At 43.4% G+C, this 17,624-nt stretch overlaps 1 protein-coding gene across 2 annotated transcripts in view; it reads left to right on the forward strand.

Annotated features, from left to right (window-relative positions):
- Med13l (mediator complex subunit 13L) overlaps positions 1-16,730 on the forward strand; it is a 195,115-nt gene extending 178,385 nt beyond the window's left edge. For both annotated transcript variants that reach the window (XM_048342889.1, XM_048342888.1), the window contains exons 23-31: positions 53-241; positions 2,202-2,425; positions 2,618-2,760; positions 5,631-5,789; positions 7,113-7,289; positions 8,470-8,627; positions 11,335-11,496; positions 12,884-12,996; positions 13,981-16,730. In XM_048342889.1, coding sequence (XP_048198846.1) covers positions 53-241; positions 2,202-2,425; positions 2,618-2,760; positions 5,631-5,789; positions 7,113-7,289; positions 8,470-8,627; positions 11,335-11,496; positions 12,884-12,996; positions 13,981-14,113 — 1,458 coding nt within the window. In that variant the 3' untranslated portion in view covers positions 14,114-16,730. The remainder of the gene's footprint in view (positions 1-52; positions 242-2,201; positions 2,426-2,617; positions 2,761-5,630; positions 5,790-7,112; positions 7,290-8,469; positions 8,628-11,334; positions 11,497-12,883; positions 12,997-13,980) is intronic.
- Positions 16,731-17,624: the final 894 nt, after the last annotated feature.

Consider the following 17,624-nt stretch of genomic DNA (forward strand, 5'->3'; position numbering starts at 1 on the left):
ATTGTCACTCTATTTTGAGGGGTTTAAAAATGATTATTGTTTGTGTTTCTAGATTGTGCCTTGCCAGTACATGCTGCAGACAATGAAGGATGAGCAAGTGGTCTACATCCAGTACTTGAAGTCCATGGCATTTTCCGTGTATTGCCAGTGCAGGCGGCCACTGCCTACACAGATACACATTAAGTCCCTCACAGGATTTGGGCCTGCAGCCAGCATTGAGATGACCCTCAAGAACCCAGAGGTCAGCACTGGAGGGCAGAAACTTGATAAAAGAGTACTTTTAAAGCACTAAAATGAAAACCATGAGCATGTTTTTCTAACTCCCAGATTGGTTGGTAGCTTGGTCAATCTTCTGCTCTTACAGAAGACTTGGCAGGTTTCTCTAATCCTCCTCCTCTCAACTTTGAGAAAATAAGCCAATAAACTCTTCCTTATTTTCTTCTGATGTAGGATTTAAGGCAACAGCCTACATTTACTTTGTTCTTTATTTTTCTGGACATTTGAATCCTAAAATGCAAACTCTGTCCATTGCGCTCTAGTTTTTATCCTGACAGAGTAGTGTTGTATGTCTACCACTCTTTCGCATGCTTCGGTTTCTCATTCATGCTCTCCCCAGCGCTGCTTGCTCATTCATCTCAGTGTTACTGTGTACATGTGAATGCCTTTCCCTTCCATCTTCGTGAACCTGCTTCTGGCAGTGAATGTACCTCAGAGGAAACTTTAAATGGCCAAACAAAAGTTTTACATTTTCCTTGTATTTTTAATAATCTTATCTTAAACAGAAGTGGTACAGGGCATTGCTTACAGTTTTCAAAGCTTTCCAAAATCAGACCCATCACTTCACTGCATGAAAGATGACCATGACCCATTCTCAGAAGTCAGCAAACACCTCTTCAAGAGACCTTTTCTAAACACTAGCTCCTGAAGAGTGTAGTTGGCAATGTGCTTCTCTACAAAAAACATTTACGCTTTCCTAAGTAAAAGTAGGGAGGTGAGAAGTGAAGGAAGTAGTTGATAGTAGGTTTGTTGGAACTTGGTTGTAGTTCCCTCTAGTACCAAGGAAGAAAGCTGCTCAACTGATGACCTACATTTACTCTGGTGTTAAATATACTTTCTGTTTTTGACAAAACTGTGGGCAGTCTTCAGATACCCCTAAAATGCCCCTTTCAGACTTGTACCAACGTGACCTTCTTCATGTCAGTAGGGAGTCACTCCTTAATTGCTTGTTTAATATTCAGATTGTGTGACTATCACAATTTACTGTCCTCTTTACTAATTAAAATGGAGGCTATTTTCAACTTGGAACTGTTATGGTTAATACTAGTATGAATGCACTTGTATCTGTTTGGGGGGAAATGTGGGTATGTAGTTTGTGTGTGTGTGTGTGTGTGTGTGTGTGTGTGTGTGTGTGTGTGTGTGTGTGTGTGTGTTCAGATTAAGCCAATATTGTCAAATACTCTTCCAAAGATATTATACTACAAGCAGTATTGGAAAGTTCTAGTAACTCTATGTTCTCACCAGAATGGATTTTCTGCTGTTACTTTATGTATTCTGATGGATGTTTATAGCGTTATTCCATTGTGGCTTCAGTTTCTGCTTTTCTAATGTCTAATGAAATTGGCCTAAACAGGTTTATTTTTTCTAAAACAATAAATTTTAATAAGCAAACATTGGGTTCATTGGATTTCCTAGCTTACATCAATTAAGTTGTATTTATTTTATTTAGGTGTACTAAGGCTTGAAACTCAGGGCCTTGTACTTGCTAGCTGCTGTACCACTTGATCCATGCCCTCAGCCCTTTTCTTTATTTTAGTTATTTTTCTGGTAGGGTCTTCCTACCAGAAGTCTTCCTACTTAGGGTCTTCTGCATTGCTGGGATCAAAGGTGCTACCATGCACATTATATTGTTTTGAGATGAAGGTTTCACTAACTTTTTTCTTTTTTTAAGCTGGGTCATCCTCCCAATCTCTGCCTCCAGAATGGCTGGGATTGCAGAGGAGAGCCAGTGTTCCTAGCCCTTGGCCCTCTTTTTGTTATCTGTGTTTGTCACTAGTATTTATATAAACACTGGAGGGTGGACATGGTTGGGACCCTGCTTTTTAATCTCTCTCTATTGGTTCCCCTCAGTGTTGTTTTGGGTCCTATTATAAACACTTAAGTTGGATGCTTTGTGTTGATTTTGCTTTTCCTTTTGATTTCAGCGGCCCAGCCCAATCCAGCTTTACTCCCCCCCTTTTATATTGGCCCCAATCAAAGAGAAGCAGACTGAGCAGGGAGAGACCCTTGGTGAAGCAAGCCAGAAATACAATGTGCTCTTTGTGGGCTACTGTCTATCTCATGACCAGCGCTGGCTCTTGGCTTCCTGCACTGACCTCCATGGGGAGTTATTAGAGACCTGCATTGTAAATATTGCTTTACCGAACAGGTGAGAGGCCCTTGATGCTTGTGGTGTGTGTAAACTGATGCTACCCTTTCCTCCACATGGGACTCTGTAACCCTCCTATCTAAATGCAATGGAGACCCATGTGTGTGCATGCTCTTTGAATGTTATTTGTCTCACTGAGTGAGTGGTAGCTGTGATTCATGGAGGGACTGCTTCCTCACTTCTTCTCATTAGGTCACGGAAGAGCAAAGTGTCTGCCCGGAAGATTGGACTGCAGAAGTTATGGGAGTGGTGTATTGGGATTGTCCAAATGACATCTCTACCCTGGAGAGTTGTCATCGGACGTCTTGGTCGGCTGGGCCATGGGGAACTTAAAGGTGAGAAATCTTGAAGCAATGTGTGCAGGAGGCAGAAAAAACAATGGTCGAGTAATGTCATTGGCTGAGCAGAGCAGGGAAAAGTGTTCAATTTGGTAGTAAGACTAAAGCAGTTATTTTCTGATTGTGTTTTACAGGTACAGAATAAACCAAGTTTTTTCTTGAGCAACAAAACCCATTTCCCAAACAAATTTTAGATACAAAACAGAAAAGTGTGTTTTATTAGTATAAAAGTGATACTTAGTAAGTTTCAGACACTAACACATTGGCATGTGTGTATTAATGTATACATTATGTGCATGTATACATATATGTGTATATATATATAGTAGATAGAGATAATTGAAGTTGTACTTGTTTGGTGATTGGTGATGAGTTTTGAATTTCTCTTAATTTGGCATCACAATAGCAAAACAATCTTACTCCTTATTCACAAGGACAAGCTGTTACATGTTAGACATTGCCAGTTACTTTTCAGTCAAGAACAGAGTTTTAAATTGTATCTCCAAGTGTATCTGCCACTGCTTCAATTTCTTGCAAACATAATGATCAACCAAGAAGCTTGGAAAGTAACTGACCACCACCAGCTGCTGTGCCTGGCACAATGCCCAGCCTAGCTACTGGCCTCATGTAGCTACTTCACAGTTTCCACATGAGTAATAGGAACACAGTTAGAGCCTTATTAATTGTACACACGCACACACACACACACACACACACACACACGAATGGGAGGTTTCTAAGGTCTGTACAAAATAAAGCTATGTCACAAATTACTTTGCGGACTTCCTGCATGCATAGACATTAACATCAGCAAAGTTTCTCACAGGCCAGAGAGTAAATAGTTCCCCTTTGCAGGCCAGATGGACGCCACTGCAGCTACTCAACTCTGCTTTGCAATGTGAAGGCAACTGTGAGGATGGCTTTGTTAATAAAACTTTATACAAAAATGTGGTGGACAAGATTTGGTTTGTGTTAGGTTGTGTGATTGTATCTTTACTGGACATCAAAAGTTTATGGAGATCCTGAAATAAATCCCCTGATTCAGACGGGCCTGCATGTCATGTCCCTCCCTTCTGACAGTGCAAGTGAATTCTCCACATGATATTTTTACATGTACCTCCCTCTGACAGTGCAAGTGAGTTCTCCCCATGATATTTTTTACAAGTATTACATCATAGGTTTGAAATAAAGGTTTTTTTTTTAACATCTGCTCCAAACAAAGTGTTTTGTTTTGTTTTTTGGCCAGTCCTGGGTGCTCAGGACTGAGCACTGTCCCTGGCTTCTTTTTGCTCAAGGCTAGCACTCTGCTACTTGAGCCACAGAGCAACTTTTGGCAGTTTTCTGTATATGTGGTGCTGGGGAATCGAACCCAGTGCTTCGTGTATACGAAGCAAGCACTCTTGTGACTAGGCCATATTCCCAGCCCCCACAAGGATTTTTTTAAAGGAATATCATACTTACTTTTTTTTTGGTCAGTCCTGGGGCGTGGACTCGGGGCCTAAACACTCTCCCTGAGCTTCTTTTTGCTCAAGGCTAGTGCTCTACTGCTTGAGCCACAGCGCCACTTCCACCCTTTTCTATTTATGTGGTGCTGAGGAATTGAACCCTGGTCTTCATGCATGCTAGGCAAGCAATCCACCAGCTAAGTCACATTCCCAGTCCCACACTTACATTTTGTATCAGTAGCCTGGAGCTTAATGCATTAGGGGATTCATCACTTCATTTCTGTAAGACTTCCTATCTTTCTCCCTACTCTACTTTTTAGTCAATCTTCTTTTTTTAAAGACTTTCAGCTACTCATAACCCATGGGGCTGGAGGTTGGTTAGAGTGTAATAGGAAAGAAAAAAAGGAGGAGGGATGTAGTCTGATGTCTAGCACCAAGTATGCCAGTAGAAAGGGCCCAGTCCCTCCTTATCTCCTTCAGAATAGGGGTGTAAGTATGGAGACAGGGTGTCCTCTGGGTAGCTGTGGCACCTTGCAGGTCTGCAGGGCAGGGCAGACAGGAGCCATTAGACTTGGGAAGTAGCTTCTGAATTTCTGTTCTTTGTCCAGAGTACTTGTGATGAGATGTACTCCCACTGTTTTTACTTACTTGTTTGGTTGAAATAGGTGACTCATATATCTGTTTGACCTTTTTTTTTTTTCAGTTTAAAAATACCTATCTGTCATGTTTCTGGCCACTTTTAATTTAACTTATTTTAGCTTGAGGTTCATTAGGAGTCTGAAAACACTTTTCTATTTTCTTGCTCCTGAAGGGAAGAAACATTTTGTTTGACAAAACGTGCCAGTACAGTGACATTTAATCAGTATGGTGTGACAGGACAGCAGTTTGCTTCATCATACAGTGCATACCTAGGGGTCAGCCAGGCAAGAGAGGAACAAGTGCTTTTCCTCTTCCCAGAGCACTATCCTTCCACAGTGCTCAGGTTTTATGTTTCTGTTTGGAGACAGCAAATGGATGTTAGAAAGGCAAAGAGTCATGCCCCCCCCCCCCAAAAAAAAGTCTAAACCATGGGTGTAGCATCCTTTTAGAGGATTGCACTCTTGTTTTTGACACATTTGGACACAGGAAGAACCAGTTCCTGCCTTTTTGCTGCTGCTTGACACTTGTGGAAGTAAATCCCCTGCAGCAGTAAACAGAGCTCATTGGCAATTTAAGTGCCTACATCTACCAATGTCTGTCCAGGCCTCTCAAAGATCAGCCTGGATGGGATTGTAAGCCTTTCTTTCTGGGTTAATAATGGGTATGGGGCTCAAGGATCACTGTCTTTATAATGAAGAGAAAAGGTAGGGAGCAATATTCCCTTCAGGGTCCCATCACAGCAGTGAGGGTTGTAAAGACTGTGTGTGTGCTTTCTGATTTTAGATTGGAGTATCCTCCTTGGAGAATGTTCACTACAGACAATCAGCAAACAGCTCAAGGACGTGTGCCGAATGTGTGGGATCTCTGCCGCAGACTCTCCCTCTATCCTCAGTGCCTGCCTGGTGGCCATGGAGCCCCAGGGGTCCTTCGTAGTGATGCCAGGTAAACCTCTCAGCTTCACTACTAGATAAAGAGAAGGGTAGACCGCATCAATATTATTGCCTCTTAAGAGAAGATTGCATTTTGATTTATAAAATGGAAACTATTTGATCTCTTCAGTGGGACGGGTTTGTGATTTTCTTTTGTGATATATTTGTGCCAGTCCTGGGGCTTGAACTCAGGGTCTGAGTGATGTTCCTGAGCTTTTGTGCTCAAAGCTGGTGCTCTACCACTTGAGTCACAGCTCCACTTCAGGCTTTTTGGTAGCTAATTGGAGATAAGAGTCTCACGGACTTTCCTGCCTGGGCTGGCTTTGAACTGCAATCCTCATATCTCAGCCTCCTGAGTAGTTACAGGCATGAGCCACCAGTACCTGGGTGGTTTGTGATTTTTTTAAAATTATTTTTGCTGACCACAGGTTGGTGAGAGACAGTTGTGGTGTGAGTGAAAGCTCAGAGCCATGGCTGATGACTCTCCCCTGCTGATCTCCAAACCACTACATAGCCACATGGCACATATTTGAATGTCAAGACAGATACTGCCCTGAAGGAGATTTCTAGCCCCTCTAGTGAGGATAGGGCTAGAGCAAAGGAGAAAAAGCCATTCAGCACCAGGCCTGGCACATAGGAGGCTCTCAGTAGTATATAGTCAGCACTCAGAGCTGTGGAAAGTTTGTAAATTCTGACAGGCTTTTGATGAACAGCAGCTAAGGTATATACGGTTTTGTTCCCTGTGCACACTCCCTGTGAGAAAACTAAGTGGAGTTGTTGTGTGAGCTAGATGGGCTCTTTGGTCTGTGCACCACATATCAGGCTACCTCGGTGCCTGTGCCTCTTGGGAAGTCATATGACTTCTACTTTGTTGACCCTTCCAAGATAAAGGTCTTAAAAGTGGGTGGGGGTGATAGATGCTGCCTCAGGGTAGCCACATGACAAGTAAATGGATGGCATGGATAAGGGGGTTATTTAGCACAATAGCCGACATGTAATCATTTTAGTTATACAGTTGAATGGTACCATTTTTGTAGGATTATTACTATTGAAGTTGTAAGTGACCATGGGAGGAAAGAACAAGGGCAGAGGGGCAGATCTTTAGAAATACTTATTTAAGTAATTTTTTAAAATGCTTGATAGAGTTCAAGTACATTTCAAGATTTCCAGTGTGAAGTTTAGGTTCTCATGCTATATGCCTGAGTCAGGGTCCCTGGATATATTTAAACAATTGGACATTAGATGTAGACCACTCCCATTCAGGCTCTCTGGAAATCCCATTCTTGAGCTGGTCCCTGTTGTGCTGGAGAAGTTGACAGAGGTTCTGTCTTTAAAGATGCTGTCACGATGGGCTCGGTGTTTGGCCGAAGTACTGCACTGAACATGCAGTCCTCTCAGCTGAACACCCCTCAAGATGCCTCGTGTACACACATATTGGTGTTTCCCACATCGTCAACCATCCAGGTAGCTCCAGCCAACTATCCCAATGAGGATGGGTTCAGCCCCAACAACGGTGAGTAGAGGACCTCTTTGTGAACAGGCCACATGAGAGAGCACATGAACCATGTGGAGGGGTGGAGATCTGAGAATCCTGGGGATTTGAAAGCTTCAAGTGGTCCCCACTATTACTGTATTCTTTTTCCTCACTATGGCAAAGTACCTATGAAGAACTTAAGGGAGGAAAGATTTATTTTAGCTCACATTTTAGAGGTTTCAGTATGTCATGGTGGAGTGCGGCCGTGCAGAGAAGTTTGCATCAACACGGTGGCTAGGAAGCAGAAAGAGAAATCCTATGCTATAGATGGGCTTCCCCTCCCCCCCTCACCCTGTCCTTCCCCTCTCCATTTGGATTCTGAGCTTCTGGGATGCTGTTGTCCACATTCAGAGTGGGTGTCCCCCCAGCCCCCAGCTTAATCCTTCTGGAAATGCCCTTCCACCCAGTGTGCTTTGCTAATCTCCTAGATGCTTCTCAGGTTGGCAATCAAGATTTTCCATCACAGTTACCAAGCCCCAATGATTAACATTCCTCTGTTTTTCATTAAAGGCAAAGTAATGATTGATTGCTTGATATAATCTTGCAAGTATCTGAGTAAATCTGTTGATCTGGTTTGAATGTGTGAATTATATGGGAATATAGTTTGCCATAGAACCATTTTTATTTGATTATTCTTAGTGGATTCCTTTGTTAAACAGCAAATGTTCAATTTTACTCACCCATTTGCATTGTTTGTGAGAAATTTTCAGCAGGTACTGACTGTTAAACAGGGAGGAAAAAATAATACCAAATTTTATATATAATATAGAAATACAGTATACAGAAGGAAAGCATGCAAAAATGTTAATGATGAGTGGGTTGTGGGTTTTTCAATCTTGCCATTTTTTTTTTCCAAATTCTTCTGCTGTGAGTGTGCCCTACTTTAGAAGTCTGGGGGAGACGTTTTGAAGGAGCCCATTGTGTTTGATCTGCCCTGGCATAGGCCTTCTTTCTTGTTAGGGCAGGTTCACCCCTTTGAGAATGGAGTTGACTTTCTTCTCAGATGCTGTCAACTTGAAATGTGTGTACTAGTCTAGTTGTTCTTAGCTGTTTGCCATCTTCTTAAGTAGTTAGACCATGTTGGTAGTAGTCATAGTGTTGGTGAGGGTGGACCTGTGGATTCTCTTTTTAATTCTTATGTTTTTTTCCTCTCCTTTAGATGATATGTTTGTGGACCTCCCATTCCCAGATGATATGGACAATGACATTGGCATATTAATAACTGGGAATCTTCACTCCTCTCCCAACTCCTCCCCGGCGCCCTCCCCGGGCTCTCCCTCTGGAATTGGTGTGGGCTCTCACTTCCAGCACAGTCGGGTAAGGATGGTGGGAAGTCTTCAGGAGAATAATCCTTTACTCTGTGCACCCTCTTCCTCATGTCCAGGGCTTTCCACTGCTATCATGCATAGAAGGTAGCCCTCCAAAAGAAATGTGTTATTCGTTCATTCATTCATCCCTCATGAGTAGTTTTACGGTAGACATGAGATATTGTGTGTATGTGTACACATGTGTCACTACTGGGACTTGAACTCAGGGTCTGGACACTGCCCCTGAACTTTTTTTACTCAAGGTTAGCACTCCATCACATGAGCCAGTTTTTGCTGCTTAATTGGGAACAAAATTCCTGCGCAGACTGGCTGTAAAACTGTGATCTCAGCCTCCTGAGTAGTTAGGAGCACAGGCTTAGACAGATTTTTCTTCTCTTCCTTTATAGCCTGGAAATCTAACCCAAAGAGGTTTTTTGCTATTGTTTTTGTTGTTTGTTTTGCTTGTTTTTTTGCCAGTCCTGGGGCTTGAACTCAGGGCCTGTGCACTGTCCCAGAGCTTCTTTTTGCCCAAGGCTAGCACTCTGCCATTTGAGCCACAGTACCCCTCCTGGCCTTTTCTGTTTATGTGGTGCTGAGGAATCAAACCGAGGGCTTTATGAATGCTAGGCAGGCACTGTACCACTAAGCCACATTCCCAGCTCCCAAAGAGTTTTATGAGATTGTTTTCCTTGCAAAACCTTTTTCTGGTTGCCTTTTTTTTTTTTTTTTTGTCAAAATAGTGGTTTTAGTATCTAGTTCAGTAGCCCCACTTATCCAACATGTACAGAACTTAGTTGCGGACATGGGCTTATTTGGCAAAGAACCTGACTGAGTTGTTTTGGCATTGGATGCCTTCGCTTACACAATCTTGGTCTTGTCTGTAGCCAAACTGCAGGAGTGTCAAGAGTCATCAGGAGGTGGATTTTATAGAAATGCCCAGGTTTGTGCCAGAGTATTAAGGGAAATCCAGCACTCACAACTACTTTCATCAGCAAGTGTCCCAGGGATCTTGGCAGGGGATTAGCGGGAGATTTAACCGCTGAATGGTTCTGTCACAGCACGCGTTAGCCTGGCCTCACAGCTAGGCGAGTCATGCCTCCTCGCTGTAGTGTACATTTTATTCAAAATGCTTTGAGATTATGGGATCAAGTTATAGAAAACTAACTTTGTAGTATCTTAGGCTGCTTGTGTAAAAGCAACTACATTTCTTTAGGCACAAACATGGATTTAACTGTAGGTTTCTGTCCTGTGGCACTTGTATTGCCAGCACTGAGTTCATTACAGGGCAGTCTAAAGAACGGACATTTAAAGCTTAACTTCGTCACAACATACATGAAAGTAGGAATGGGGAACGTATATCACCCCCATCTTACTGCCTGCCCCCATTGCCCTTTCCTGTGAGGCAGGGATTTTAGGTGTATTTCCTTTATAGTTGGTGCCAAGTAAGGACAACTGATGTGTTCACTGGAACCAAAAGCACAAGTTGTACAGTGGATTGTTTTATAGTAGGACTTCTGCAGAGGAAGAAGGGCATAGCTGCTAAGGCTGCGTGCCTGCGCCTGTGCCTGCAGCTGCGTTGTGCTGGTCTGCCTGCTGCCCTTAGGACCCCGGGCAGCCTCATTACTCTCTGTGAACTGGAAATGACAGTGCCTGTCGCTGTGACTATTGTGTCTCCTACCACAGCATTATTGCTTGTTTGAAGTGTGCTATTAGTTCTATAAGAAACTGGTGTACTGCATTTTCTCCCTATGTGGGAGCCTCAGCCCCTCAAGCCTTGAACTGACTCTCACAGTTTACAGGGCACTGCTCAGCTGGCCTTTTCATCCTGTGTCCCTGAATCCAGGTGACCAAAAAGCTTGTTTAGCTTTGCCTTTTTTAACCATTAATTATTCTTTGATACCCAATTAAGACATTACAGAAGGTGAAACAGCTAGGTGCTGGTGGCTCATGCTTGTTATTCTGGTTACGTAGAAGACTGAGATCTAAGGATCACAACTTGAAGTCAGCCCAGGCAATAATGCCAGTGAGACTCTTATGTCCAGTTAACCATCCCCACCCCACCCCCTCAAAAAAATGCTGGAAGTGGAACTGTGGCTCAGAGTGGTAGATCACAAGCCTTGAGTGCAAAAGCTCAGGGACATGTCCAGGCCCTGAGTTCAAGCCCCAGGACTGGCATTTTTTTTTTTTAAAAAAGGAGAAACGGTATGCTCAAGGTACAAGTTTTGTTTTTTTGTAAACCTACTTACAATGTGTGTGATATAGTAATGGAAGATGATTTTCTCCCTCTAAACCCAAGGTTTTTAAAGACAAAGGATTACTGAAGAAAGTGTGGTTTACAGAGAGTGAGATGGACAGGAGGCTCTCCTGGGGGCATTGTGCAGATTAACAGCTTTGCCCTGAGCAGCTCTTAAGATCAGTGCCATGTATGGACAAGCAGCCTCATGGCCATTCCCCTTCAAAGTCAGGGATGGTGGAAGCCAGTTCACTCCTCTGTTGCCAGCAGAAGCCTCAGTCTGTCCACCTGGCTTTACATTGTATACTAGCTGGAATGGTGTGTTTTGCTCATGTCTTTTGTGGAGCTGTAGTTCTCCCACTGTCCCTGTGCTGCAGAGACAGGCCCTTTCCAGTTTACCTTTCTCAGGCCCTGTGGCTTTTGTGCCAGGCAGGAGTTGGTCACTGCAGTTCATGCTGACTGTGCTTCGGGTCTTGTTTTTCAGAGCCAGGGTGAGCGTCTGCTCTCCAGAGAGGCTCCAGAAGAGCTCAAGCAGCAGCCTTTGGCCCTTGGGTACTTTGTATCGACTGCCAAAGCTGAGAAGTTGCCCCAGTGGTTTTGGTCATCATGTCCCCAGGCACAGAACCAGTGTCCTCTCTTCCTAAAGGTTGGTGTAGCGTCATCATTGACATTTATGAGGTGTGAGTGGAACATATCAATAACTAGGTATCCATTTTCCCCTGCCCTAGTTTGTCAACACACTTCATTAGAGAAGGTGAAGAGTTGTTTAAAAATCACACATATTACAGCTGGTTAGGGTGCTACATGCATATAATCTTAGCTAAGTGAGAGGTCCAGGAAATGCTTTGCCAGCCTGAAAAAAAAGGATTAGACCCTGTCTGAAAGTTAAAAAGGGCTGGAGATATGACTGAATTAGTAGAGCACTTGCCTAACAAGCAAGAGACCCAGATTTTACACTCCACACTCAGATCCTATATTCTCACTTGGAACCTTTAAATTCAAATTTTAAGGGCTAAAAACAAAGGATTTCCTTCCTATAGCATCTGTGAGATAGCTAAGGATGAAGCCACTCCAAGTGCATGTCGTGTACACATCAGCAGAGAAAGATTTGACCCAACGCTCTGGTGGCATGGCAGGAGAGAAGGCCTGGTGTGTGTGTCTGGGGCACCCATCCCTGTGACACAGCAGACCTGCCTCCCTAAGAAATGAGCACCCCAGTGTTCAGGAGACTGAGGCACAAATATTACTTGGGTCTTAAAACAGTACAGATTCAAGACCAGCCTTGGTAGTATAGCAAGACCCCCAGTTAAAATATCCACTCCCCTCCCCCCCAAATGACTTCTGTGAAATTCGACTAGAATGACCCTTAAATTTCCATCAACAAGGGGTTGATGGAATGGTCTGTGTGCACCCATAGAGTCGGGTGCTAGCTACCCAGCACCGCTTTATGAGTCTCTGGTACATAGATGACCTCAAAGTGACTTCAAAGTATGCACGTGGGCCTGCATGGCCAGAAGCACCAGCAGGATGCGCTGTGTCTAGATGGCATCCGTAGACTCCATCCTTACACAGCACATACACCAGGCTGCCTCGAGACTCTCAAGGACACTTGGAAATTATCAGGAAAAATTATTAATAGATTACTGGCCAATGATACTAAGGAAGCATTGTGAATTTTTTTATTGCATATGATATTTGTTACGGCTTTTGATGGTCTTTATTTACAAGTTTTATATTTACAGTATTACTTATAACAATTATTTTTGTTTTAAAATAATCCACAAAGGAAAAACTACTCAACAAATAATGGTGGTAGTTCAGCTTGGAGAGTGGGTACATGGGACTGTTTTTCTGTATATTTGATCATTTCTAGCAAAGGAAAAGTAGTGGGCTGGAAAAAGGACTACAAGTCTCAAAGCTTGCTGTGTTTTCAGCTCTAGCTGTGAGGTTGTGTTCTCACGAAGTCGCTCCCCACCACATAGGGCCCCTCCTCCTCTGCACGTGGAGGCTAACAAGCTTTGTTCTTTCCCCAGGCGTCACTCCATCACCACATCTCTGTAGCACAGACAGACGAACTTCTCCCTGCCAGGAACTCCCAGCGGGTCCCGCACCCTCTGGACTCCAAGACCACCTCTGATGTTTTAAGGTAGATCCACAGCAGTTTCGTTGGAACTGTTTCTTTGCTTGGGTTTTTCCCATGTCTTAAAGCAGATGAGATGCAGTGCAGGGGAGGCAGCTGCCAGGCTGAGCGGGAGTATCCGGTCAGGCGCAGGACCTCCGCTTCCTGGCGGGTGAGGGCTGGGCCACACTGATCGGGTCTCTGCGTGTGCCTGTTGAGAATGGGTTAGGATGGGGTGGGCAGGGCAGTGAGATGACAGGCCTGGAACCTGCACTGCTTGGCTTCCATCAACACTGGTCAGAGATTACACCATTAAACCCACTGGAATTCTGCACTTGTGAAATCTACCCGCAAAGTGTGAATTCATCCTCAAAGTGTGAATTCATCCTCCTGCACTGTCTCAAGCAGGCCATTAAGAATTCTATGCTTGAAAAAATACATAAGCTTTTCCTACTGTTCTCTTATTTTTTCAATGAAACAAAACCCCAAGCAACTTATATTTGGCTTCTGGCACCTGTCTTAACAAAAAGGCAATACGAGTCTCATTTCTAACTAAAAGTTTTTAAGCTGGGCTTGGTGGCAAAGGCCTATAATCTCAGCAATCAGGAGACTGAGGCAAGAGGATCTCAAGTTTGAAGCCAGCCTGTGCTTCATAAAGGCAAGACTCTTCTAGTAGCCACAGTAAAATAGCAGAAATAAAGTGAAGTTTGTTTTTGGTGAAGCTGTGTTAATATGTGTTATTAGATTCACTACATCCAAAGTATTACCATTTCAGCATATAATCAGTGTAAAACATTTCTCAGACATAATGTTTGCTTTAGACTATCAAGTCATTTAATATCATAATTGGTGCTCAGAGTCAGTCTCACTTACCCCATCTTACAGTTCAGTAGCCACCAGAGGGGCCAGAATGTTCCTCAAGGGTGGAGGCCGAGTTGGGCCTCTGCCTGCCACCATGTGCATTGGCACTCCCTGTCCTGAGCGTGCACTCATCTGTGTGTTCTCTGGCAGGTTTGTGTTGGAGCAGTACAACGCGCTGTCCTGGCTCACGTGCAACCCGGCCACCCAGGACCGCACTTCCTGCCTTCCCGTCCACTTCGTGGTGCTCACTCAGTTGTACAACGCCATCATGAATATACTTTAATGGAAAGCACTTGTTCTCTCTGGCTCAGTTCCTTCTCTCCTAGCCTCACTCCGAGGAACCTGTGACACTGCAAAATGCCCCACCCTTTTCTCCAGACCACTCTCCACAGTCCTGCACTGTGCCGAGTCTCAGCAGGCCGGGGTCCATTCTGCAGTGTTCATCGCCACAGTGACTCCTTGATAACGTTTCATGGACCTGGAAACTTCCATAAGCAGTGGCTTTTAGCCAGCATGTAGTGTGCAGCCCACAGGAAGTGGTGGCTGTTGGTGGCTTTGAAGAGGAAAACAGAAGAGGAGGCAGTGTCCTTTTGCACAAGAGTCTGTTGTCAGCTCTACCCAGCCCTTTGGATGATGTCCTCTGGCTATTGATGTGTGGCCTGTGGGTTACCTGAACTCGGATTTTTAAAACAGTGAGCCAGCTCTAGTATGCAGCTCAGCGCTGGGGTTCGCTCTCCCTTGTGTTCCCACCCCAATGGCGTGAGTGCTTTGCTTGCGCTCATACCTGTGTGTGTACATACGAAAGGTCTGGGGACAGCTTCATTTTGTTTATTTATTTTGTTTTGTCCTTTTTTGTGATTTTCATTGGATTTTTTTAATTCTTGAGGATCAGGTACAGTAGCTGAAACCCATCTAATGTCCACTGTAGGTTTCTCTGACTACATACCTCTGTCCTAGAAGCCAGAAAAGGAGTGACAGTGACGGCGATCATATGAGAAGTGACATTGCCGCAGCCACCCAGCAGCAGGTTTTGTTAAGGACAAACCGGGTTTTCAAAGTTGGTGCTGTGCCACGTGGCAAGCATTTTGTAAGGGGTGACACTTTTATACCCAGGGTGGTCAAGCTCGGCCCACCACTGAGGAGGCAGTTACTTCAATCAGCTTTATGTACAGTCACATGGAAATGTCTTTTCTAGAGAATTCTTACTGAAAGCCAGGTCTCTCCTCTCATTAGATCACAGGGACTTGTGCATACCACAGTCCAAGGTGTTTGCTAATCAAATCAGCTACATATATGGTGAATTTTTTCTGGACCATAGGAATATTATTTCAAAGAAATATTACAACTTAACCATTAAATTAGTACTTGAAGTTAAGCCTTCATGGTGTGGACTTTTATAAAAATACCTTTTTAAAGCATTACTGGCTAATTGAAGTATTTTGTGACTCCTCATTCCAGGCCCAGAGGGTTGGGTTTGCCACCCTGTTTCTACCTGGCTGGGGGCAGGGGGTAGGGGGTAGGGGGTAGGGGGCAGGCCCCGGCCCCCCGGAGCCCTCGCCAGGCCGCCCGGCATTGAGCTCTTGTTCGCTGTGGAGAGAATCATGCAAATTGTAAACGTTCTTCCAAGAGACTTTTATGTCCTGGTTATTAACAAAAGAGGAAAATGTAATAATTGATATGATTTTGTAAAAGTATTTTTCTTGAAATAATCTAACGTTTAAAACATTATATTGAAAAGGTTGTTCGGTGGGAAGGTGAAAGCAGAGAAACAACTTGTAAATGATAATTGTGTTCTCTGCACCACCAAGTGAAGGGGGGTGGGGCGACTTTCGCAATGTATAGATTAAAAAATCCGATATATCAAAACCATTTGTATCTAATGTGTACAGTGTAAAATTGACTTTAAAAATATTGCAGTGCTATTTTTTCTTAATCAGAAAGGAAAATTCTCAAGGCCTTTTGAAGAGCATAAGATGGTGAAGATTGTAAACTTGTATAAAATTATCCTGGGGAGAAGACAAACTGTAAAGTAGATATTTGTAATCTTTTACCACTTTGGGGTTGCTTTTTTCCCAGAATTCATCATAACTTTGAATTTTTTTTTAAATGGGCTGTTTTTAATGCAGGGGCTTTTCTTCTCTAGAAATGCAATTCTAAGCAGAAAAAAAAAATAAAAAACAAAAAACCCTACAAAAATTTAAAAAAAAAAAGGCAGCAAAGGGTAGTTTTCATCTGGTGTCTTATTTAAGTTTTTTAAGTTAAGAAAAGCTGGTGACATATTTATACGTTTTTGTGCAAAAATAAATGAATGGCAATAGATTTTAAAAAATCTTATTATGTACTTCTGTGTGAAAAAGTCTGTATAATATTTCCCTTAAATATGCATTATTTTACTTGTGAGTTTTTTACTGAATTAATCTGAAATGTACAAGCCCTGGATTTGCTACAGAGTGAGAAGTTATTTTATTTTTTTTTATTTTCAATTTTGGAAATTCTGCAGAAATCAGAACTCTTACCATGGTTTGAACTAAAAAGGGGAGATGGGGGGCGGGGAGGGTGGGATTGTCCAGCATGCTTGTATGTATATTTCAGAACCTTTTTAAAATGTAAAAGCTGTACATTTCTGGGAAGTTCTGAATTTCTTTTGTTTCCTTTTTTCTTCCAGCATTTTGCAGTGAGTTTCTTTTATATACAGCAAACAATTTGAGAGAATACAAAAACATGTGAAGTTCATTTAAAAAAAAAAACTACAGTACAGCGCTGGTACAGTACACTAAGACTTTGATAAAAGAAACAATAATAAAAGGCCTCCATTTTAAATGTCATTCATATATACCTTGTGGATGAGAGCTATATACTTTTACACTTTTTTAGAGGAATAAATTATTGAATTACTGAAATTTGTGAGTGGCTTTTTTCCCCTCCCATCCTGCCTTTGTGATGAAATCATCATCTTCTGTTCATAAGGTGCAGTGTGTGCATCTGAGTGTGTGCTTGTGTAAGAGGTACAAGCCTCAGCCTGCAGCTTGTGTCCTCACTCATCACAGATGCACTCCTAGAACTAGGCTGCTGGTCTGACCTCAACATTGTCGCCAATCCTTGGATAAGCCAATTCTCTTTATATTCTACCCTTTTGATGTTCTTTAGAAATAATGGCTATGGCCCCCTTGCTGTTTTCCTGATTCTCAGGCTGGAGAGGTACCTTGCCATGTGGCGCAACCCATGCAAGCACATCCCTAGCTGACAGGCCACCACTCACTGTACTGTTGGGTCCCTCAGGGAAAGCCCTCCCTCGGCTCTCCAGGAAGTCTCAGGAAGGAATCCTAGGAGAGATGGCCACCCCCAGGACTTTACCAATGCTTGTAGTTAAAGCTTGAATAACTTGAAAGCCCAGTGCTTTTCATTATGTCTCTGTCCATCATTTAGAAACATCCCTTTGTGTGAATTTGCCATAAAAGTGCTAGGAGCTCAGCCCCAGTGTTTCATCTGCCGTTGAGCGGAGGGGTAAATCCTTTGGAAAGTCATGTAGGTGTTGTGTCAGCAGTTTGTGTCAGTGCTGGTTGTAGTGTGAAGAAAGGCCACAGTGTGAGTTCAGAGATGGTTCTGGTCCCTTGGCCTGTCTCCACTTCCTTGTGTGTCCCTCACAGTTCCTGTGTGGGCTGTGGGCTGGTCAGCCCTGTGCCAGGTATATGAGCTAAATTAGGTGATGGTTCGCAGGTATTTCAGGTGGCGCTTTCTCCAGCCATCAGTACTGGTTGTCATTCATAGTGGGAAGGTTTTCCTCAGTGCCACTG

The sequence above is a fragment of the Perognathus longimembris genome, chromosome 3 (assembly GCF_023159225.1).
Source record: "Perognathus longimembris pacificus isolate PPM17 chromosome 3, ASM2315922v1, whole genome shotgun sequence".
Classification (NCBI taxonomy): domain Eukaryota; kingdom Metazoa; phylum Chordata; class Mammalia; order Rodentia; family Heteromyidae; genus Perognathus; species Perognathus longimembris.